The sequence below is a fragment of the Choloepus didactylus genome, chromosome 6 (assembly GCF_015220235.1).
Source record: "Choloepus didactylus isolate mChoDid1 chromosome 6, mChoDid1.pri, whole genome shotgun sequence".
Lineage (NCBI taxonomy): Eukaryota > Metazoa > Chordata > Mammalia > Pilosa > Megalonychidae > Choloepus > Choloepus didactylus.
This window is the reverse complement of record NC_051312.1, coordinates 84,104,793-84,130,240: the sequence shown is the minus strand read 5'-3', so window position 1 is coordinate 84,130,240 and position 25,448 is coordinate 84,104,793. Positions and strand designations below refer to the sequence as shown.

Genomic DNA, 25,448 nt, shown 5'->3' with positions numbered 1-25,448 from the left:
CCTAAGCCCACAATACTTTTATACTTTGTTAGGTAATTGAGAGTCTATTATACACTAATAATAGTGACTAGCATTCCTTGAGCACTTACACGAAACACCAGCACTGTTCTGAACAGTTTCTATGGATTAATTCAGTTTATTTCACAGCCCTACACAGAAACCATTATTATTCTCATTTTACAGATGCCTGGTTCTGGGTTCCATCATTCTTTCTTAGGCAAATGACAATCTCTCTAAGCTTCAAGGTATAAAAAAATTCAAGAGGAGAGAAAATCACTTTGATTTAGGGTGGTCCAGTAGGGTTTCCTGAATGAGGGCAATAAGGAGATCTTGCAGGATTCTCTGTTGCAGGACATGAGCAGATCGTGCCTTCTCACTGGCTTCCCTGACTCCTGATTTTCCTCTTCCCACTATCACTACTAAACTGTGGGATCCAGTATCCCAAAGCCTAGTTTGCTAAATCATTAACTTACTCAAGAACTTACTTTGGCTCCCCAGCATTCAGTCCAAACTCCACACAAGCTTTATCTCAGGGGCCCTATAGAAATCTCTCTCCCTTCACTATTGAAACTGCACCTATGCCCAGCCAAGCAAAAAGAGTAGCTTCCACACATTTTTATATACCCCATGTCCATTCATTCTACCCAACCACACTTAGATTCTTGCTGTTCTCCCAGCTGAAAATGACCTGCCTTGCTCTCTCCCTTATCCCTGGTCTTCTCAAGTTAAATTCCGCCCTGAGCAAGGCTCCTGCTTACCCTACTGCTGGCAGATTTCCCTTCTCTAGACTTCCACATCCTTTCTACCACCAAGTTGCTCCTCAGTTCCCTTGTCCCACAGGCTTATGACTGTGGATGTTATGCTAGGTATTTTACAAAGAACTTTTAGTTCATTAAAGCCAGAGAGCCCTATATTTAAGAGATGGAGCCCAAGTCCTTTTCTGGGTCTCAGCTGCCTCTTCTCTAAAACAGGATGGTAGACTAAGCACAACTAAGTTCTTCTTCTACAGTAGGCAGAATAATACACACACCCCCACCCCACCCTGCTTCCCCAGAGATGTCATATCCTAATTCCCTGAATCCTGTGGTGAATTTGTTACATAACAGGGCAAAGAAGAATTAAACTTGAAGATGGGATTAAGGTTGCTGATCAGACCTTAAGATAGGGAGGTTATCCTGGATTGGCCAAGTGGGCCCAAGGTCCTTAAAAATGGAAGATGGCAGCAGAGAAGTTCCGAGTCAGAGACAGAGATGTGGCCAAAGAAGCAGGGTCAGTGATGAGGGTGAGAAGCACTTAACCCACTGTTGCTGGCCTTGAAGATGGAGGAAGGGACCTTGAACCAAGGAAAGTGAGCAGCTTCTTGAAGCTGGAAAGACAAGGAAACAGACTCTCCTCTGAAGCTTCCAGAAAGAACACAGCCTTGCCAACATGTTGATTTCAGCCCAGTAAAACCCTGTTGGACTTCTAACCTAGAGAACTGTATGATAATAAACTTGAATTGTTTTAAGGCATTAAATCTGTGATATTTTTTTATGGCAGCAATAGGAAACTACTGTACCTTGCTTCTGAGGCCCTCAATAAAATAATAAAAGAACAGCAGAGAGACTAGGAAGGAGATCAACAGAAAGTTGATACATGATTTATCAACTTTCTGTTGAGAGATAAAACAGAGCAATATAACTGCTGTCTGGAAATGTAAAAAGGACGAGAGTGGAGGACAGAGTGGATCTGCAGGTAAGATCTGGGAGATTCTAGGCTTGGTGGCATATACTATGGAATTAAGGTTGCTGATCAGCTGACCTTAAGATAGGGAGGTTATCCTGGATTGGCAAGTGGGCCCAAGGTAATCACAAGGGTCTTTAAAAAGGAAAGACAGAGGCAGAGAAATTCAGTCAGAGATAGACATGTGACAACAGAAGAAGGGTAAAGGGAAGAAGCAAGAACATAAAGCAACAAAAGCCAAAGGAAAAAGGAGACCAAAAAAGTGAGGGGGAGGGGGGCAGAGAAAGAGAATAAAACAAAAACCAGCAGTATCAACCTAGGAGGTCCAACATCCTAGAAAGAGAAGAGGAAAATGGGGAAAAAGTAATTTCAGTACACAATGGGAAAAACTCTCCTGAACCTGAAAGAGTCAGAACACAGGGCCAAAAGCACAGGGACTGATAGATGCAGATCTTCTATAAACAGACTTCTAATTGACCCTTCCAAATTTCCTTCTCCTTCCTTGTTTGCTGCAAACAGCGGCCTAGCATTTTATCACCAGGCAAAAAAGAAATCTGGAGGACTCTGCTCTCTCAAGAGAGAAGTTCTTGGGAAGATTCAGGGCTAATCTCTAATGTGTCATGAGTTTTGGCATTTCAGGGCCCCCCAAACAGGCTCTCTAACTGTTCACTTTAAAGGGAGCCTACCAATTGACAAGCCACACCAAGATGGACAAAACAGTCAGACGCATCAAAAGAGAAACTCACATCTGCCACCTAAGAAAATAAATCTAGTTCCCAGTTCTTAAATATAAAGACAACCAAACATGACCAGCTACATCAAGAAAACCAAAAGCACAAAACACAAAGACCAAGATAGACACAAATGACCCCCAAAAATAAGGAACAGAAAGAAACAAAAGAAATAATTTACTTTCCTCAGATTCAATAAGATACTGTACCTATAAAACGACTGCTGAGAAATAAACAGAAAAAGAAAAAGCACTCAGTAAATGATAAATACATTTTTCCAGCTACTCAGACCAAAAGCCTGGCAGTCTTCATGCACTCTGATTTTTTATACTCCATATCCAATCCATCAGCAACTCTTACCAGGTCTACCTTCAAAATATATCCAGAATCCAAACCCTACACCACTATCCTCTAGCCAAAGCCACAAACAGAGTAAAAGCTAAAATCCTTACAATGGCCTACAGTAGTCACATCATCTGTGCTCCTGCTACCCCTGACCTCATCATCAGCCCTCTCTCTCTCTATTTCCCTCTCTCTGGTTAACTCTGCTGCAGCCATAGCGGTCTTACTGTTCCTCAAACATACCCAGCACACTCCCATCTTAAGACACTCTTTGTTCCCTCCACCTGAAATACTCTTTTTAACAGAATAGCCTGTCCTCACCTCCATATAAAAATTAACAACTTCTCATGACTCTGCTCTATTCATAGCATGTAACAGCATTTAACATGTATTTGAAATGTATTTGTTCACCATCTTACTTCCGACATTAGAAGTCTTATGAGGATAGGGACAGTGTTCACTTTGTTCACTACTTTATTCCCAGCACCTAGAATGGTGTCTCAAATATTTGTTGAATACATGAGAATTAAATTAGATGATGGTAGGCTGGAAGTGGAAGAAGTGTCAAAATCTTCATCATTTAATACAGTGGGACACCCTGAGCTCCAGTCCAAAGTTGACAATAGAGGTTGATGTCTATTATTTAAAGCTTGGGAGATCAACAGAACTAAAATAGCAATAAAAAATTTAGAAGGTGGCAATAGGAAAGTGGGCTAAAGAAATATCAAAATGATGGATGAAGAAATGTGCTAGAAGTATACTATTTAAGTTTCAGGTCAAAAATGACCTAAACACAGAAAAGTTAAAAGTGGTGTCTTCTGCCAAGATTTGGGAACACGTGTCTGCTGCTCTTAAAGATAAACCCTGCTTTCTTGTTGTTTGATCATACATAAATTATTTTAACAAGACAAATAATTAAACGTTTATCTGCTTCAACTAAATTATATTATGCCGGAATGCAGCGTCTTTCATCCTCACTGTGCCTTTGGCAGGGTGGGGAGCCGGTCTGGGAAGGGCTTCAGAGGCGAGGGGCGGGGCCTGGAAAAGACACCAGGGGAGGAACCAGAGTGGGAAGGGGAGGAGGGGCGAGGGAGGAAGGCAATGACCTCCAGGGTTCGGGAGCAGAGGGGTATGGCAACCTCCCGGCCACAGAACACCCGGGAGAACCTCGGGGCCGAACCTCAGGGCAGCGGGCGGGTGGGGGCGGGGAAAGTGAGCCTGCAGGACTTCCGACATTTAGAGCAGCACGGCTGTCTCCCCACCTCCCTCCTCAGCCCGGACTAGCGCTCCGCGGGGGACACCGAAAACGGACACATGGAGTTTCTGCAACGTCAAAGCGGCGGGTACCGACAGAGCAGCACTCACCCGCTGAATCCAAGCCCCAAACCCGTGGAAGAAGTTGCCGACTCGGAACCGCTCCTCTAGCCTCTCCCTCAGCCCCCCAGGCACCGCCCACAAGACCGGAGCCAATGAGTGGCGGGCACGGCCCAGGCGCCGGTATCCGCCGGGCTGGCGGTGACTTTGTGAACACAGCCAATCAGAGATAGGGATTAGGGCAACCTAGCCAATCGGAGATGGGCGCGGACGCCTCTCGGCGTGGTCTTATCTTCTCTATGTCTTGAGTTTTTCTGTTTCCTTCCCCGCTCAGAACTCCTTAAACTGTTGAGGAGCCGTAGTTCCAGAGCAGCGCGGCCTTTCCTGGAGGACAGGGCCAAGGGTGGAGATTCTCCAAAGAGTCCGCCGGACCCTGCGTTAGGAGAGGCCCAGCAGGGTCTCTGGCCAGGGAACCCCTTGGCGTCTCTTGTGTGCTGCTTCTCTGGCTAGACTAGTGGCTTCTCAGAGTTAATCTTGTACCTTCAGGTTATAACACTGGACCTCATGTTCATGTACCAATTTTCCATGTTAAATTCAGTAGTCTAGGAGATCAGGCAGGTTGGTTCTCCGACCCAGCTTCCAGCTCAGGAATGGACACACACATGCAGTGAACTCGGCAAGAACCTTTTGAGGTTCTCTGAGGATAACGCAATCTTTCGTAACTCCAGACTGCAGCTAGTAGGTTCCCGTAAAAACCTTCCTGGCAGAATTCCTGGCGAACTGTTACTCAATACTTAAGCAGACATCTTTCCCCCACTATAAAGTAAGAGGTAGATACTGGAAGCTGGTGGAGTGGGGATGGAACCCCTGACCACAAACTGTCATTAAAACAAACTAAGACTTTAAATAACTAATCTCCCCAATACCCCTACCTGAACACATACGGGCATGCACATGTATGAGAACACATAAGCTGCTACTTCAGGCAGTAATTTAGGTTTTCCTTTGTACTCCCAGGACCTTGTCCTTTGTCTGATACTTAGGTATTAACTGAACAAGCAAATGAAGGCACATCCTGCCCTGCCTGGAAAATAATAAGGAAAGGCTCAAATTGAAACCCAGTTCCAAATGATATCTTCTTCTTTGTTGAGACTGATATTCTGTATTCTCATGCAATGTCAAGGCCCAGGTAATGTTGAAATTTTGGAGAGTGAGGCCTAGAAAATTCCTGAAACAAATGAAGTCATGAGCAATTAATGAAAAAAAAAAAAAAAAAAAGGAAAGAGATAGTTGAGGTCTGAATTGGACCATCTGCCTTACCTGGTCCTGGAGAAATGGCTGGTCTAATAGAATAGTGAATGAATTAGTTGAAACCAGAAGCTTTAAACATTTATTGAGCATAAACTGTTTGCAACACCTTGGGTTGGATGCTGGTGTTACAACTATGAGTCACACAGTTTCTGCCCTAAAGAGCTCAAGAGCAAATTGGTTGCACTTCTCTGGAGCTTCAGTGAAGTTAAAACAGTTAATGGAGAGATCTTTTTCATGTGTAATTTGTAATTTGTTCCTCAGCCATGACTCACAAGGGCCCTGAAAACATGGTATCCTAGGGTTGTTGGGTGGGGGCTTGTGTCTACCAGGAAAAGGCTGGAAGGAGAGGTTTTAAGTGATCAGACAGATCACTCCACCTCCCAGGGATAGATGCTCTCCTCCCAGCCTCCTCTGAGGTGCCCAGTTGTCTGTGAGAGGCAGGCAGTTGTGTCCAGATGAGGCTCTGTCTTGGACACTTTCCACAGCCGTAGCTGCAGACTTCAACCCTTTACCCTGAATCCAAGACAGATCAGGGCAGCAAGGCAAGTGAGTGATGCCTATCTGTGCTCTGGTGGAGGAGTGGCACTGAAAGAAAGCAAGGACTGGGAAGGGGATGTGGGACAGGGAAAGAGGTATGGGGATGCAGGAAGTGTGTGGGGATTGGGCTAAGAAAGGGCTGGGGAGCTGGCAGAAATTCCCCCGGGACTGACTTTCCAGATGGAGACCAGAGACTGAACATATTGCATTTCATATAACCTGCTTTGCTGAGAGGTCCCTAATTGTTTGACTTCTCTCTCCCTCTGAGGACGTATGAACCACAGCCTCACTAAATTTTATACAGTATTAGGCCTGAAATTTAAAGGAGGAGGAAATAGCTCCCCTTTAAATTTGGGTAGTAGCAGAGCAGTCAGAAGGAGAACCTGCTAGGGGTGGGCCCTGAGAAAGCACCATGCCATATCATTCCAGGTCAGTGTTCTTTCAGATGATGGTGAGCAAAGGGGGATGGGGCAAGCATGTTAAAGTGCTTTGAAAAAGAGTGTTTGACAGGACACTGAAGCTCCACTGGATTGGGAAGGAATTACGATAGCTGAGGGTTTACAGATAAGGAAAAAGTAGAGCAGCTGTTGTAGTTTGCTAATACTGTGGAATGCAAAACACCAGAGATGGATTGGCTTTTATAAAAAGGGGGTTTATTTGGCTATACAGTTACAGTCTTAAGGCCATAAAGTATCCAAGGTAACACATCAGTAATTGGGTACCTTCACTGGAGGATGGCCAATGGTGTCCAGAAAACCTTTGTTAGCTGGGAAGGCACATGGCTGGCGTCTGCTCCAAAGTTCTGGTCTGAAAATGGCTTTCTCCCAGGATGTTCCTCTCTAGCAAGCTTGCTCCTCTTCGAAACGTCACTCACAGCTGCACTGAGTTCCTTCTCTTTGAGTCAGCTCATTTATTATAGCTCCACTGATCAAGGCCCACCCTGAATGGGTGGGGCCACGCCTCCATGGGAATATCCATCAGAGTCATCACCCACATCTGGGTGGGGCACATTCCAAGCAAATCTAATCAGCACCAAAACGTCTGCCCCACAAGACTACATCAAAGATAATGGCATTTGGGGGACACAATACACTCAAACTGGCACAGAGAGAGATATACTATATATACTAGAGGTAATCAAGTCAGGTCAAGAGATTGGGAGTCTAGATCAATGAATGGGTTATCCACATGTCACCCAGGGTGATTGCTAGGCCAAGAATGAAGACTACACTCAGTCGCTGAAGTTATCAATGGGGAGTCACATATATTAAAATGATAAAATCCATGAAATCTAGCTCAATATAATAGGCTAAAGGCCAAGATACCAATACAATGATAGTTTGCTTTTCTTTGCCTCTTTTGTACATATATCTCCCTCTAAGACCTTTTCAGCAAGGTGAGGTTTTTAGCCCAAGGTAGGATTCAGGCATTGCAGGGATCTGACCTAAAAACTATTAAATCCCTAAAATAACACCTCAAATCTTGGGTGTGGCCTTACCCTTAGAAGCTAACGCTCCCTTGTCATTTTCACACCTTAATTTATGCTCAGCTACTTCACCCAATGAGGGTCACAGAAGAAGGACTGTAAAATAAGCTCCAAATAATAGCATGCTCCAAATTAATACATGCTAACAACTAAAAATTCCTGAAAATGGAATAATCTGGGCCTTCTCCCATTACCAATGATCTTCAGACACTGAAGTCCCCAAATAAATTTAACTACCCTGTTCCCATGGAAAAATCAAAATCAAAGAATCTTTTTTTTCCCATTTCTTTTTGTTTTGCTCAGTTATAGCCAGAGAACTCTTGCTTAGGCATTAGGGTTGAGTTTGGTTTTCTCTTCCAGCATGTTATCTTGCATTTGAATAAGTGTCAGTTCTTCAACAAGTCCAATGGTGTATTATTTTAAGACAAAGTTTCTCATATAGTTCACTTTGCAAAGTTTCAGGGAGTTCTTAGGACAACCTAGAACATGTAACTGAAACGATGACTAATAAAAAAAATCTTGAAAACACCATAAACCCATTTTAAGCAGAAAAGGGACTTATTAGAGAATATTAGGTAGCTCATTGATCATGCAGGCAAGAACTTCATCGAATTACCCTGCAGGTTCACGCCAGTGGAGATACCACTACTGTCTTCATTGAGCATAGTCAACTTAGACCATTTTCCCAAACCTGGACACTAGATACTGCCTCTAGATATCTACCTCTGCTGTCTCTGGAAGAGGCATTCTTCTGTACCCTTCACTGGAATGATTCCATACGTTATCTGCTCTTTTATGCTCCTAGCTTCTGAGTTTTCTTCCTACAGGTATGTATGATTGGCAGCACTTGGGCCAAATGCCTTTATCCATGGTAGATTGTATTATTGTTCCTATCTATTTTATCCCTTCTTATGAGGGTAATATACAATCACATCAATTGCCTTGTGACTTATGGTGCCTCCCAGTCCATTATCAACTTGGCTATGTGACTGTCTTGGAGGCGGAGTGTTTCAGTTCCAGAGAGAAGCTTTATGAGACATTGCATCCTTCCACATTTTCCTGCCTCTGCTACAATAAAGAAATGATCAAAACGGGGGCCCTTCCTTCAGCTTGGGTCCTTGAGGAGAAGACACAAGGAGCAGAATCCTGGCAACCCACCTGCAGCTACGGATGTGACATGGGAGTGAGAGATGTTTATTGAAAGCCCCTGAGAGTTTAGATTTTTTTGCAATGGTAGCAAAACTGATTAATTGTCTAGGCAGGCAAGTTTTTCTTCCATCTATTTAGGTTTTCTTCAGTTTCTTTTAATGATGCTTTGTGGCTTTCTGTCAAGAGTTCCTGTGCATTGTTTGTTAGATTTATACTTAGGCTGTGATTTTTCTATGAAACTCTATATGCTGTTTTTTTTAAAAAAAACATGTCTAACTGTATATAGAAATGCAGTGGATTTTTGTATATTGACCTTGTATCAGCAACCTTTGTATAGTCACTTATTAATTCTAATTATTTATTTATTCTAATTATTTATCAGTAAGTTCTTTTGGATATTTTACATATATAATCACCTAATTCACAAATGTCAATTTTTTTGTTTCTATTTCTTATACTATATGCTATATATTTATGTTTCTTGCCTTATCATGGGTTATTAATGCAGGAATCATTTTCTACCTTCAGGTAAAATTATGCTCTTTTCATGGGGGTATGGCTTTGTAATGATGCATGCATCAGTATCTCCTAATTAAAAAAAATAAAACAGTGGCATCAGATATTTATAAGCAGTGTTTGCACACCCAGAGAAACGAGAGAACACTTTTTTTTTACAGGGAAGATTTCCTGTTAAAAGAACACCTAAAATGGGGAAACACCTTGATTTCAGCCCAGTGAAACTGTTTTGGACTTCTGGTCTCCAGAACTGTAGAAGAATAAATATGTGTTGTTTGAAGCCAACAAGTTTGTTATAGCAGCCACAGGAAAGAAAATATTTGCGTATATCCTTAGCCATAGTTCCCCTTTATTGGTTGGAATCTTTTAAAACTCAATTTATATTGAATAGTTTTTTCCTTCTTTTTTGTAAAAAATATTGAAACAAAAATATAGGTTTATATTATTATTTTTTAAGTCATCCACCCTCCTTGTTAAGGGATTACTCATATCACTGGAACAAGTGGAAAATGAATACTTGAAATATTCCCATGCAAAACTTCCATTCCAAACTTGTGCCAGCTTGATGCTTAGTGTTGCTAGCAAGAATTTAAGGGGAACTGCTCATTCAACATGCCTCAGTTGAAGAGACAGAGTTGTGAGTTACAAATGAACCTCATCAGCAGGGCCAAACATTTTTGCCTTAAGAGTAGATGAAAGAGGATTATGTAAACTGTCCCCCTCTTAAACATATGCCTCCAACTCCAACTCTTCTTCCCCTACAAAGATGAGTATTGAAAAATAATACTTAGATTAGGGTTCAAGAAATGTTTTCCTGAAAAGGATGTTAAAACAGAGGCCTGAAGGCTAAGAATCAATCCAACGAACAGGGGGAAGAATGAGTATTCTGACCTTGAAGAAAAATATATGTAAATGCAGAAGAGTGCAAGAGAGCATGGCACATTGAAGGAATGGGATAAATTTGGTGCATCTGAAACTTGAATGCAAAAAGTGATGTCTAATGGTTAGAGATGGGGATGGAGAGGTGCACTGTGGCAGCTCATGGATGGCCTTATGAGCCAGGTCAGGGAGTGTGAACTTCAACTTTTTATTTTAAAGGCAATGAGAAAGTGCTTTAAACTGATTTGTGTGTTTGGAAGATCACACTGGCTGCAGTGTGGACAGTGGCTTGGTAGGAAAGATCTGTGTTGAGGCTGACCAGTGAACAAGTTATTCGATAATCTAGGCAAGAGATTATTTTTGTTTGGACTGGAATAAAGGCAGAGGAGATAGAGAAAGAGACAAACCACCTCAATCACACAATAGAGATAGAGACAAATCACCTCAATCACACAATATCCAGAAAGAGGACTTGGTGGCTGATTGATGTGGTGAGGGAGGGAGGTTAGATAGAGAGGGAGAAGTCAGGGATGATGACTTCTAGGTTTCTGGCTTAGGCAGAAAAGCCGTTTCTATAACAGGAACATAGAACAGTCAGGGAACAGAGAATGGATTGGGGATTAGAGATAATGAGTTTAGCTGGATGTGCTGAGTTGAGGGGATAGCAATGTCCAATAGCCATTTTTAATTAATGTGCCTGGAGTTCAGGAGATTGACCTGGCCTGGTTTGGGTGATGGAAGCCATGGGAGTAGGTAAGATTGCCCACGGATACTAGATAGAGGGGGAAGGACAGAGGGTCTACCTGGGTCATAGCCCTGAAGAACTCCGTCAGAAAGGTAAAAAGGACAGAAAGCCTCTCTACTAACTCCATCCTGCAGACATTTAATTCTGTCCAAACTCTTCTAGCTTCAAAGTACACATTTTAAAAACTCTGCCTAGAGCTATCTATTCTTCAAATATTGCCTGTTTCACTCCTTCTCTCCACATACAAAATTCTTAAGAGTTGCCTACTTCACCTTCTTGGTTTCTTCCCAACACACTCACTCCTCCCTCAGCTGCTTTCAGGATTCTAGCCCCACCAACCCACCCCAACAAGTTTTCTCAAGGAACCAGTCTTCCAGTCCTTACCTGCTTGATCTCTCAGCAGCCTTCTGTGCTCTTGCCACTCTTCCTTCTAAATACGTATCTTTCCTCTGTCTGTTGTAGCACTGTCTCAACTGGATATCCTCCTTCTACATTGGCTCTTAAAGTTTTGACTAATAATAAAGAGCACACTCACTAGAGAATTGCGAGCATCTCATTGATTTTGCATAGCAAATGAAGGTTTATAGGGTGGTCATACCATTAGTAAGTAGTTGGGCTGGGAATTGCAAACTCTCATTTCTGGAGGTACAGGAGAATTATGATCAGTGGCGCACAGAAGGACTGAATTGAGAAGGAAGGGGTGCTAAGGGGCAGCGTAGTGTAGTGGAAGAAGCTCAGATTTGGGGGTCAGTTAGGTTCTTGGTCCCGGAAGCGTCATCCGCCTAGCCATTGCTCTGGGCGGGCCAGAGGCTGCAACTTCCATAAATGACCACCAGAGGGCAGTATCTAGAAACGAGAAGCAACCTCTGAGCACAGCTCCGGCTCCGTTTGGGTAGTGCGTTCTGGTGTGCGCCCCTGCCGGCATTCCAGTTGCTCCTTTTCTTTAAGCCCGGGTCATTCCTCTTCTCTTCTCCACCCCACGGCGCTCCCCAGCCCCCCTAGGCTCCTGGGTTGGTCTGGGTATAGTAAGACAGTGCGGATTTGCCATCAGGGCTCAGCTCTCCTTGGGCACCTGGGCTGTGTAGCGGTCCCAGGGAACCTCGACTTCTTCACTTTTCACCGCCCCTCTCACTCCCTAGGGTCCCTAGATAGGTTCCATATAGGAGGCTGCCGGGAGAGGAGGCACTGGCGGTGAGTACGCCAGGCTCAGCCCAGGCAGTAGTGGCGAGAGGCGGCTTGACCTGGCCTTGGGAAGTTCGCCCAGGCCAGGCGGGGAGGGCGCTTTTGCTTAAGGAGAGCTCAGCCTGGCTGCTTAGAGAGGCAGAGATCCTTTCCGCGTGCACCTTGCCCGGGTTACAGCTGCCTTGCTCAGCGACCTATCGAAACAGGAATTTCTTCAAACCCGTGTGAGCCCCATTCCAAACTTGACTTACCCACTTAGACAGGAATCCTCAATTCCAGCTTCCTATTCTTCACTGAAGAAATATGTCAAAGGAATGTATTTACAGAGCGGGGAAGACATGGTGTGTGTGTGGGGCGGGGGCACACTTGCGTTTGCTTGTGCATGCGGTGGGGGGATTGGTAATGCAGAGGAAACAGGGAAGCTGGGCTGGAAAATTAAGTTGGCACTACACTGTGAAGGGCTTTGAATGCCAGACTTTGGGATCCAGAGTTTATCCTAAGGGCTATGGGAGTCACCTGTAACTTGCTAAACAGGATCCTGACATGTCCAATGTTGCTGTTTAGATGGCAGCAGTGTGCAAGGTGGACTGGAATAGGCTGGGTTTGGAAGCCGGGAAGCCAGTTAGGAAACTCTCTTTGTAATCAGGGGAGAGGTTATAATGAAGTCGGGGGCGGGGGTGGGGGTTTGGGGTGGGGCGGCAAACAAGAGAAAAGTCCATGATAGATTAATTGGAACAGCAACATAATGTATGGGGGTGAAAGAGCAGAGAAATCAGGGTGGCGTCTGCTTATGACTTGGGTGGCCATGTGGTTCCATTTACTGAGATCAAGAAGGGAGCCAGGTGGAGGTTTGGACCGGGTCCTCTTTGGGGCATGATGAGTGTGAGGTCTAGAGTATAACCAGGGAGAAATATGGAGGCAATATTAGGTTATATGGGTCCGGATCTCAGGACAGAGATTTAAAACAGAGTGGTCTGCATAGAGAAAGACAATTGAGCCTGGCATGTTGGAGTGTTCCCCAGGGAGAGCAGGTAGACAAAGCGGTGTGTCTGAGGATGCAGGACCCTGCTGGCAGCAGCACTGCCTGATTTTCTTTCCATGTCTCAGCTCATCTGCTTCTTTCATACCACAGCCAAGCACAGTCAGGGACTGATTCTCATATGGGCAGATTCTGGTCTACGTTGGGCCTCAAAATGAGAGCCACACCTCTCTCCCCCTAAAGCTTTTTCCAAATTTCTGTGATAAAAAGAATCACTTGGGGGGAAGGGAATTTCTGTTGTTTAAACAGATTTCCAGGCCCCTTCTTCAGGAAATTCTGATTTGGGGGTCTGGAATAGAACTTGGGGGATGGTGTTTTCAACAACTACCCCTGATGATTCTTATCAGGGAAGTTTGAGAAATGCTGTTCAGGTCTAAACCAAAACCTGTCTCTTGAAATCCTGTCCCAGACAGAGCCCCTGCTTTAACCTTGCCCACATTGCACCTCCATCTTTAACTCCCTAAATCAGTTTGGAGTGGGTTTTAAAAACAATCTTAGACTGAGCCTCTCCCTCTGGGCCCAAACCAGTCCTAACTCTGAAATGCCTTTAGATAGCTGAGTCAGTGTGGAAGGTTCTGTGCAAGTCTATCTACTGTTTTGGAGGAGTGGCTGAAAGCAATGCCCCTGGTCCATAACATCAGCTCTGAAAATGAAGGACTGTTGTACATGTTTTCCAAGTAGGCCTTCACCGTAAATTGATGGGACAGCAATAGATTCTGCTCACATAGCACTGGGGCCTTTGAGGGTAGGGGCAGTGTTCAGGGTATCCAGACGGGTGTGTATAAGGAGAATCAGAGCAGAGAGAGTCTGGGGTTCAAAATTACTAGATAGACTTAGTTTATCTGATTTCTACATCACTACTCCAATGCCTTTTCCTTATAGGTCTTCTTTCAACTCTGAATCTTGACTAAATGATGTTCCCCCTCTTCCCTTTCATAGATACTGGATTTAGGATGCAGAAGCCCCACATCTTGGTTCCCATCATGGCCACTCAAAATGGAACTCTGGTCCACCCAGCATACTTCCTGCTTGTGGGCATCCCTGGCTTGGAGCCTAATGTACACTTTTGGCTGGCCTTCCCACTGTGTTTTATGTATGCCCTGGCCACCCTGGGCAACCTGGCCATCGTCCTCATCATCCGTGTGGAAAGGCGACTGCATGAGCCCATGTACCTCTTCTTGGCCATGCTCTCTACCGTTGATCTAGTCCTCTCCTCTGTCACCATGCCCAAGATGGCCAGCCTCTTTCTGACGGGCATCCAGGAGATCGAATTTAATGTTTGCTTGACCCAGATGTTCCTTATCCATGCTCTGTCTGCCATGGAGTCAGCCATCCTGCTGGCTATGGCTTTGGACCGCTTTGTGGCCATCTGCCACCCTCTGCGCCATGCTTCTGTGCTCACGGGGCCTACTGTGGCCAAGATCGGACTAGCTGCCCTGGCCAGGGGATTTGTATTCTTCTTCCCACTACCCTTCATCCTGAAACGGTTGTCATACTGTCAAACACATACTGTCACTCACTCCTTCTGTTTGCACCAAGATATTATGAAGCTGTCCTGCACTGATACCACAGTCAATGTAGTTTATGTACTCTTCATCATCCTCTCAGTCATGGGTGTGGATTTCCTCTTCATTGGTTTCTCCTACATCCTCATCCTGTGGGCCGTATTGGAGCTGTCCTCTCAGGGGGCAGCACTCAAGGCTTTCAACACCTGCATCTCCCATCTCTGTGCAGTCCTGGTCTTCTATGTGCCCCTCATTGGGCTCTCAGTGGTGCACAGGCTGGGTGGCCCCACCTCACTGCTCCATGTAGTTATGGCTAATGTCTATCTACTGCTACCACCTGTGGTCAACCCCATTGTCTATGGAGCTAAGACCAAGGAGATCCGTTCACATGTCTTCTTTATGTTCTCATAAGATGGCAGGTGAGCAGGTAACCTCTCCAGTGTCCTTAGTCCCTACCAAATGTGGGAGGATTAGGATCCTGTGTGACATCTTGGTGATTGGAGCATCTAACTCACTGGGCTGTCTGCTTCTAGTTATCTAAATAGGTCTTAGATTCTTGTCTCCATCCTGTGCCAAAACAAAAGAAGTGATGACCCAGTCTGGATAGGCCAACCTGGAGAAAGATCTATGAATGGTGTTTGCATGTATGGTCTATTATGGTTGCCTTGCCTTCTCCTTTTCTCCTAAATAGAAAATACACACAGTCTTTTCTATGTGTCTAGAAGGCAAGGCTGTAAATGCCACATCTCATGATTCATTCATGATTTATGATTTCAGTTATACTTGCTCCCATGTGTCAGTGCCAGTGAGTGTCTTGGGGGGCAGACATCAGTGCTATGAAGCTTCTTGTTTAGACCCCAACATTGTTACAGAATGGTAACTAGGGTTAATAAAGGCGTTTGGGTTATAGTAATTGGAGGGAGGGGAGGGAGATGATGACTAGAGAGGAGAAAGTGCACATGAAATATTTAAATTTCCGTATGTGCCTGTCTATATTTATGTGGAAGCTACCAATGCCTGTGAGTGTGCATCTATGTGGCTCTACCAGAAACTGTGCACCAGGGGGCTGTATCTTCTGATTGTGACTTGAGTGGTGTGTAGGTCTATGATTTTGTGGGTTTATGTGATTTTTATTCCGTTTGCAGGCATGGAGTGAATGCCAGCTGTTTCTTGGTGACTGTATGTTAGCTGTGCCCTGGCATGTATAGGTATTTTTTTTGTAAGTTTCTTTTCAGTTTTTGTTTTCACTAGTGAAGTTGTAAGTGTACAGAAAAGTCATACATAGAAAACTGCATTTCCATATACCATCCTATAGTTAATATCTTGCATTAATGTGGTACATTTGTTACAATTTATGAAAGAACATTTTTATAATTGCACTACTGAAAATGGTCCATGGTTTGCAATAGAGTTCACTGTCTTGTACAGCCCTATGGTTTTCTTTTTTTTAATTTTATCCTAATAACAAATACACAAACTAAAATTTCCCCTTTTAAAATATATAATTTAGTGCAGTTAATTACATTCACAATGTTGTGCTACCATTACCATCATCCATTAACAAAACTTTTCCATCAACCCAAATAGAAACTCTGTACAATTTAAGCATTAGCTCCCATTCCTTACCCCCATCCTGGACCCCGGTAACCTATATTTTAGTTTCTGAGTCTCTGAATTTGCTTATTCTAATTATTTCATATCAGTGGGATCATCAACTATTTGTCTTTTTTATGTTTTCAAGGTTCATCCATGTTGTCATATGTATCAGAACTTCATTCTTTTTGTGGCTAAATAATATTTCATTATATGTGTATACCAAATTTTATTTATCCATTCATCGGTTGATGGCCACTTGGGTTGCTTCCATATTTTGGCAATTGTGAATAATTCTGCTATGAATATTGGTGTGCAAATATCTGTTTGAGTCTCTGCTGTCAATTCTTAGTACCTAGTAGTGGGATTGCCAGGTCATATGGTAGTTCTATATTTAACTTTCTGCGGGACCACCAAACTGTCTTTCAAAGTGGCTGCAACATTTTATATTCCCACCAACAGTGAATGAGTGTTTCTCTTTCTCTGTATCCTCTCCAACACTTGGCATGTATATATGGGATGAATAATGTTTCTGACGGTGTGTTTATTGTGTTTATGTGGTATCTGTTAGTTGGTATGTGATATGCATCTATGTGAGTGTGCTGGTGTCTGCATTTATATGGTAAGCTATATCTTTGTGTGTGTCTGGGTGAGTATGTTGCTTGTATCTTTTGTTCACATTTGTAATGTGTACAATGTAAAGCATGGGGGCGTGAAATGGTAGCATTGGGACAGCCATACCTTTGGGCATGTATGGTGTTTATGTTTGGGCACATGTCTGTTGTACGTAGTGTTTGTGGTTTGAAATCATTTTGCATGATATATGTGTTTTTGGACATATATGTGTGAATGTAATATCTGAATGATGTGTGTGCGCACAGTTTATGAATCTTTTGTCTTAGGGCATAAGGCTGGTGTATATTATCTTTGTCTGGTGGATGTGGATTATATGACACAGGTGTGAATATAGCATCTATGTTCCTGGGCATTGACTGATATATGGTGTTAGGCTTGTATGGTCTTGGCTTATATGTGTAAGTAGGAAATTGAAGACGTTCTAGTTGTCATAACAGAAGTAATTTGTAAGAGGCCCAGATTTTTGGCCTGGGCTCAGCCTAGGGTATGGCTCAGTCTCTGGGAATGATAGGAAAGCACTGTGTTTCCTGTTTGCATCTTCTCAAAGGCCAGACCACACCTTCATTCAGATATGAAGAATCCAGGCGCCTCTGTCATGGCTTCCAAGCTTCCCTGCCTGCTCTAAAGCCCCTGCCTGCAACCCCAGTGGCAGGTTGCAGTATCTTCACCTCTCCCATCCCTTTCTTGCTGGTCTGCCAAACATGCTTAAAGTTCTTGATTGAAGGGAGTTTATGTCAATCCCTTTGAGGAAGCAGTGAACAGGATGGGGTGTGGGGTGGACCAATATATGGCACTACAGAGGCTCTGGATCTCCTGGGGCCTCTTATTCCAGGTATGCTTATTTAATTTCCAGATCTTGGAAACTGACAGTTCAAAAAAAAAAAAAAGCTCACATTGAAATTCAGGAAAAAAAAACAAAATAGATTCATTTGAGGCCTGGAAGTGTCATGAAGGATCTTTACCTTATGCTCTCTCTTGCCCTCATCTCCTTTTCCATAAAATGAGAAACTATAATAGCAGTTCTGTTGTGAAGCTTAAATGCTGTGAACATCCTTTGTAAATTGTGAAATATCATGTCAACATACAGGGAATTATTGTATTCAGGGCTGGGCACATAAGGTGATGGGTGGCTGTTGGGCCAGAGCCTCCCAGAGTGAAGGAGAGGCTGAGTGAGTTCTGGTTCACTTTAGAAAAACCAATTCACTTATTCCTCCACCCATCCCCCTCTGGACATTCTAGCCTGTAGTTGGACCTGTGTTAGTTTATAAAGTCCACAAAGTACTCTTCCCAGCTATTAATGATCCATCATGATATAAAAGCATTATATTGTAGAAAATTATTTTATTTTACTCCCATTTTACGGAAGAGGAAGGCAAGTGTCTCTGTCCGACAGGGCTAATACCACACCACAGCTTAGCTTAAGCAACTGGCATTTATTGACTTACAGTTTCAGAGTCCAGAAGCCTGAAATCAAGGCATCAGCAAGACCAGGCTTTCTCTCTGAAATCTGTCCCTTTCTGATGCTCCTCATTGTAGTCCTGTGGCTCCTTGGCTTGCATCGCTGTCTTTAATTACATGACTGTGTTTCTGCCCTTGTGTCTGCTCTTCTGGTTTCCACTGATTTCTGGCTTCTGGATCCTCCCTGTGGCTTTTTTATGAGGTCGGTGTCCGAATTTCTTCTGCTTACAAAGGACTCCAGTAATATGGGCTAAGGCCCACACTGATTCCGTTGGGTATAAAAAGGGTCTTAGAAGTTCAGTATACCTTAACTGGGAATGTATCTTCAAAGGGCCTTATTTACAATGGGTTCACACCCACAGGGATGCAGATTAAGATTAAGAACATGTCTTTTGTCAGGTGACATAATTCAATCTACCACACCAAAGCATGGAGAAGTTAACTGACTAGCCTAAGACCATATGGCAGAAACCAGGATAGTGACTCAATTCTAGGGCTCTTTTGTCGCACCCCTCAAGCTTCAGATCTGAAGTCTGTGTTAATACCTGACAAAAAGTGTGGAAGCCTCGAATGGGTCAGTGTCACAGGATAATATCTCCACTGAGGAATCTGGTAATGAGAACACTGAGGCCTTCTGCCTATGCTGCTCTCATATACCACCTGAGGTTTTCTGATAGTGAAGAACCAGTTATTCCTTCTGATATAGAAGCATATTTAACAGAACTTTTACCTAAAAATACTCAAGTACAATTTCCAAATGATGAAAAGATGAAAGGCCTGATTACAATAACTGGGACAGATAATTCATATCTTTCGAGTCTTCTATATCAGAAGATTATACTGAAGGAGAAGGTAAACAGTTAAAAAAAACTGTGAATATTTTCAAGAAAGCGGAAAGGCCCTCTCAACCTTCTTAGATATAGATAACATGTAACCATCTGGTCCTCTGTGTAAAAAGAAAACAGGATGGGCTGCAGCTGTTAATTCAGTCATAGTTAAGTCATAAGTCGTGTAGCAAGGCTGAATACAGTTTTAATCAAATGTATGTTTATCAACATGATGTAATGGCTAAACTAATCATAGAATGAAATAGGAAAACTATATTAATAAGTTAGAGATAAGTAATAGTAATCTCTTTTCTAATTTTTAGATTTTATATAAGTAAAAATTGCTATATTGCTCTTACAGAAGTCATAGCTTAATTAGTAGAAATATTAGTAGAATTTTGCAGACATCCAAGTTTAAGTCTCTGATAACACTGTGGATACCCTCATTTGATCTACTACTCATGGTCCATGACTCATAATTTACCACTCAGGGTTCAAATATAAAAATAGAATCTGATTTGATTGAATGGATTCTAAATCAAAAGTGCTATAAATACTCTGTAACTGAGACAAGGGGGAGCTCTCTGATCTCATGTCCAGCTGCATCTGGAGGAGCAGGGGCTCCTAGGCTTGGTAACGTGTCAATTAATTTTTACATTGTAAACTTGTTCCTTTTACCTTAAATACTCCTTCAATAAAAAATAAGTTGAAGTTGAATTCTTGTTTTGAGTGCTCTTTACTTTTAAACTATTGTCTGTCCCTATACTCTTAACTGAGTGGAAGGTTACTTGATGAAGCCCAGACTGACTGAATCACAGCCTGGTAAGTTTCAGTCCTTTTCTAATGGAGATCACAGGTTTGAGGCATAGAGAGGAACCTGTGACATCAGCATACCTCAGAGTCAACCCCTAATGGTGTTCCCTTCTCTGTGTTGCACTCCTATGCTGCTTGGTCCCGGAAAGAGCTATTTAAGCCTTTTGTTGTTGTTGTTGTTTGCTTTTTTAACATGGCTGTTAGAAAGATTGGGGAATATGCCATAGTCTCTCACAATCATCTTTCTAGTGTGCATAATCCTTCAGGCAATATCCGCAAATTCTGTTTGCATCCTCAAAACAGAAGGAAATACACATTCTCTCCTTTGACCTTTCCCTCTCCCCACCCCGTCAGTCACACAGAGTGGTGCATGCAGCCTTGGCGACCCACCACTGGCGGGTTTCAGAGACCAATTGACAGATCCTCTGTTCTCCACTGTGGCTCCTGCAGAGTTTTATCCCAGCACCTCTGTGATTATTGAATGGGTTAATGAGATGATTGTGGGATTTTGCTGACCAGTGGTTGTTGGTGGTTGGAGGAGTCCCTGGACATGTCTTTTATGCTAAAGAACACATCTTTTTGATTAGGAGACAAGCATTATTCTCCTATACTCACCGCTGCTTCCAAAATCCTCTCTTGGAATGAGGAATATTATCAGGATCCTTGACTCGAGCTGAGCTGAGGGGACTGCAGACAGGCTGCTTTCCCAGATAGATTGGCCTCTGTGTGAGTTCAGGTCCTCTGAGAAGCAATTGCCAACATGAGATTAGATGTGCAAGAAATTTTGCGGGGGTTAGGAGAAGGCCTGTGTAGTTTAAAAGGGAAGAGGGAATAGGAATGGGCAGGTAGAATCTTCACACTAGCATGCAAGTCTGACACCTATAAAAGGAGAGAGGGAAAGGATTGGGTAGGAAGAGTTACAGACCACAGTGTGGTTCTGAGAGAGTTTTGGCCAGGCTGAAGGAGAGTCCCTTAGCAAAGATTGCTCATTGGAACACTCCCCGTTGGGTAGGAATGGACCAGTGCTAAATCATTGTCTGGGAGCAGCCTAGGGGAAGGGTTAGCCTTTCTGCTAACATGGCAGTGGATCCAAAGAGGCAGTAGCTGAAATCTGAGGCAGCAGCAGGTTCTCTTAATGGAGATTTGAGTGTCACACCTCCATGGCTACCATAGAATCCGTCCTTGGGAGTTTTCAACCATCCAAGACCTGTGGTATAGGGACTTTAGTATCTCTTGCCTCCAGCCCTGGGTATACTTAATTTATTTTTTTAAGGCAACTTTACTGAGGTATAATTGATATACACAAATTGCACACATTTAAATGTACAATTTGATAAGTTTTGAGATATGTATATATCCATAAAACCATCACCTCAACCATGATAATGAGTGTATTAATCACCTCTCCCTCCCGTCTCTCCCATTTCTCCTCCCTTCCAGTCCCTAGGCAAACACTGGTATGTTTAATGTCACGCTATGTTAGTTTGCATTTCCCAGAATTGTATATAAATAGAATCATAAAATATGTATTCCCTTTAGGGGGAGGGGGTTCTGGCTTCTTTCACTGAACATAATTATTTTGAGATTCATCCATGTTGTAAAATGTATAAACAGTTCAATTCTTTTTATTGCTAAGTTGCATTTCATTGTATAATTATATCATAGTTTGTTTATCCATTCTTCTGTTGATGGACATTGGGATGTTTCTAGTGTTTTGCTATTAGAAATAAAGCTGCCAAAAACATTTTTGTCCAAGTTTTTGTGTGAACATATACTTTTTTTAATCTCTTGGTTTAATACCTAGGGCTGAAATGGCTGGATTATATCATAAATGTATTTTTAACTTTTAATCTGCAAAACAGTTTTCCAAAGTGGTTGCATCATTTTACATTCCCACCAACAGTGAATGAGAGTACCAGTTCCTCCATTCTTACCAACATATGGTATGGTCAGTCTTTTTCATTGTAATCATTTTAGTAGGTGTGTAGTGGTATTTCATTGCGGTTTTAATTTGCATTTGCCTAATGGACAAAATGATGTAGGACATCTTTTCATGTGCTTATTTACCATCTGTAAATCTTCTTTGCCATTTTTCTTTTGGGTTGTTTGTTTTGCTATTATTGAGTTTATATTTTTAAAATGTATTTTACCTCCAAGTCCTTTATCAGAAATAGAATTTGGAATACCCCTATCCCCCCAATCTTTGGCTTGTTTTTTAATCCTCTCAGCAGTTAGAAGTTCTTAATTTTGATAAACTCTAATTTTCAATTTGTTCTTTTATGGATCATGCTTTTGGTGTTGTACCTAAAAACTCACCACCAAACCCAAAGTCACAAAGATATTCCTGCATGTTTTTTCTGGAAGTTTTGAAGTTTTAGTTTTTACATTTAGCTCCATAATCCATTTTGAGTTATTTATTTTATATGGTGTGAAGTATGAATCAAAGTTTTTTTTTTTTTTTATATGAATATCCAGTTATCCAACTATATTGCCTTTGTACTTTGTAGAAAATCAGTTGGACCTTCTGTTCTTATTCATTCATATATTTGTCTATCTTTATGCCAGTACTGCATTGCTTTGTTTGTTGTATCTTTATAAGAAGTCTCAATTCGGGTATTGTAAACCCTCCAACTTAATTTCTCATTTTCAGTTTGTTTAACTATTTGTATTTCCATATGATGCTATTATACATGTTATTGTTTATTTAACTAAAATTTATGACTATCCATTGCTAGTATAGAGAACTGTAATTGATTTCTTTATGTTGCTCTTTTATCCTGCAACCTTGTTAAATGCCGTCTTTATTTCTAGCAGTGTCTTTTTGCATATTCCATTTTATTTTCTAGAAAGATGATGATATTGTCGGTGCATAAAGACATTCAATGTGGATGCCTTTTATTTGTTTTTCCTGCCTTACTGCATTGGCCAGAAACACTAGGGCATTGTGAAAAAGAGTGGTAACTGTGGATTTCTACATTATTCTTGATCTTGGGGGGAGAAACATTCTGTCTTTCATTATTAAATATGATATTGGCTGTAGGTTTAGGGTAGATGCCCTTTGTCAGGTTGAGGAAGTTCCCTTCTATTGCTACTTTGCAGAGAGTTTTTAACAGGTATGTATGTTGAATTTTCCTCAAAAGCTTTTTCAGTCTGGAGGTGATCGTATTTCTTTTTTTACAGTTTTTTAATATGATGAATTACTTTGATTGATTTTCAAATGTTATAACAACAACCTTGTGTTCCTGGGATAATGCCCCCTTGGTCCTAATATATTATCCATTTAAATATTTTTGGATTAAATTTGCTGAAATATATATATATATATAATTTTTGCATTTATTTCAATGAAGGATATTGTTCTGTAGTTTTCTTCCCTTAAAATCTCTTTGTCTGGGTTTAGTGTCAGGGTAGCACAGCCTCAGAGAATGAATAGAGAAGTATTCCCTCTTTTTGAATGTTTTGGAAGAGCTTGTATAGAATTTGTATTATTTCTTCCTTAAATGTTTGAAGAATTCAACAGTGATACTATTTGGTCCTGGAGTTTATTTTGTGGGAAGGATTTTAACTACAAATTCCATACATACATATTTTATTTTTCTTGAGTGAGCTTTGATAGTTTCCTTCAAATGATTTTCAGTTTCATGTAAGTTGTTGGATTTATTGGCATAAAGATGTTCATAATATTCCCTTATTGTCTTTTTGATGTCACTGGAATCTTTGATGATGTCACCACTCACATTCCTGATATTGCTAGATTGTGTCTTCTCCCCTATACCACCCTATCATTAAAACCTTGTATTAGTGTGGTACATTTGTCACAATTGATGAAAGAACATCTTTATAATTGTGCTATTAACTATAGTCCATGATTTACATTAGGGTTCACTGTTTGTGTTGTACAATCCTAGTAAAAAAAAATTTTTTATCCTAAGTACCATATATACAACCTAAAATTGCCCCTATTAATTACATTCACAATGTTGGGCTACCATCACTACCATCTATTACCAACACTTTTCCATAAACTCAAATAGAAACTCAGAACAATTTAAGTGTTAACTCCCAATTCCCTATCCCCACCTTAGTCTCTAACACTCTGCATTCTAGTTTCTGACTATGACTTCGCTTATTCTAAACTAGTTCACAGCAGTGAGATTATATACTATTTGTACTTTTGTGTCTGGCTTATTTCACTCAACATGATGTCTTTAAGCTTCATCCTTGTTGTCACATATATCAGAACTTCATTTCTTTTTACAGGTGAATAATATTATGTTGTATTTATATACCACATTTTATTCATTCATTCCTCTGTTGATGGATCTTTGGGTTGTTTCCATCTTTTGGCAATTGTGAATAATGCTGCTGTGGACATTGGTGTGCAAATACCTGTTTTGAGCCCTTGCTTTCAATTCTTTTGTGTATATATCTAGTAGTAGGGTTGACTTTTAGGGACTCTATTTATGTATATGTTGGTTTTTTACATAACGCTGGTTGAAGTTTTCCCATTTCTCATTTGAAAAATTTTCCCTTTTATCTCCATTTCATTTTGAATAGTTTCTATTGCTATGTCTTCAGTTTTACTAATCTTTTCTTCTGCCATGTGTAATCTGCTGTTAATCTCACTCAGTTTTACATCTCAAACATTCTAATTTTCATCTCTAGAAGTTTGATTTGGGTCTTTTAAAAAACAACTTTCATGTCTCTGTTTAACTTTTGAACCTATTTAATAGATTTATAATAATTGTTTTGATGTCACCTCATGCTAATTTTACCATCTGGGTTGCCATTATGGTCTGTTTGACTGATTGATTATTCTCTGCATGATGGGCCATGCTTTCCTGTTTCTTTGCATGACTGGTGACTTGATCAGCTGCCAATGTACATTTTACCTTGTTTGGTGCTGAAAATTTTTGTACACTTACAGATAATCTTTGTTCAGGGAAGCAGTTAAATTACTTGGAAATAGTTTGATTCTTTGGGGTCTTGCTTTTAAGATTTGTTAGGTGGAACTGAAGCAGTGCTCAATCTAGGATTGATTATTCCCCACTACCCACATAAGCCGCATCAATATTCTCTACCCAGTGCCCCGTGTATCTTGAGACTTTCCAGTCAGGTTGGTGGGAACAGTCATTATTCTCACCCCTATGTGAGCACTGGGCAGTCTTACCTCTGATCTTTTCTGGTGATTCTTTCTCAGCCTTGGGGAACTTGCTCACATGCCCATGCTAACCAGTATTCATCTGATTTCTTGATGTTGGTCTTCTACAGATCTCTGGCATTCTCTCTCTGTGTAGATCTCTCCTCTCTGGCATTGTATCTTCAAATTCTATCCAGCTTGATTTTCCAGATCTCTCACCTCCAGCTCCTCAACTCAGGATGTCCCCTGGACTCTGCCTGGATTGCCCTTCCCGGTGCTGCAGCTTGAAAACTCTCTCAAAGCAGTAAACTGGGGGATACCATAGGGTTTGCCTCATTTATTTCCCTTCTCTCAGGGATCACTGTCCTTCATTACTTGATGCCCAGTGTCTTTCAGGCCATTGTTTCACATATATTGTCCATTATTTTTCCTCCAGGTGGGTATTATTTCCTGTTACTCCATCTTGGCTGAAAGTAGAAGTCCTGGGGTATATTTTTAAAAACATCTTCACGTCATCTAAGGC

The 25,448-nt window shown here is 41.8% G+C and overlaps 1 protein-coding gene across 1 annotated transcript; it reads left to right on the top strand.

Annotated features, from left to right (window-relative positions):
• The first annotated feature begins 13,906 nt into the window (after positions 1 to 13,906).
• Positions 13,907 to 14,869, top strand: LOC119537185 (olfactory receptor 51D1). Its single transcript, XM_037839745.1, has one exon. It carries the CDS (start codon positions 13,907 to 13,909, stop codon positions 14,867 to 14,869), a length of 963 nt encoding a protein of 320 aa, XP_037695673.1.
• The last annotated feature ends 10,579 nt before the right edge of the window (positions 14,870 to 25,448 follow it).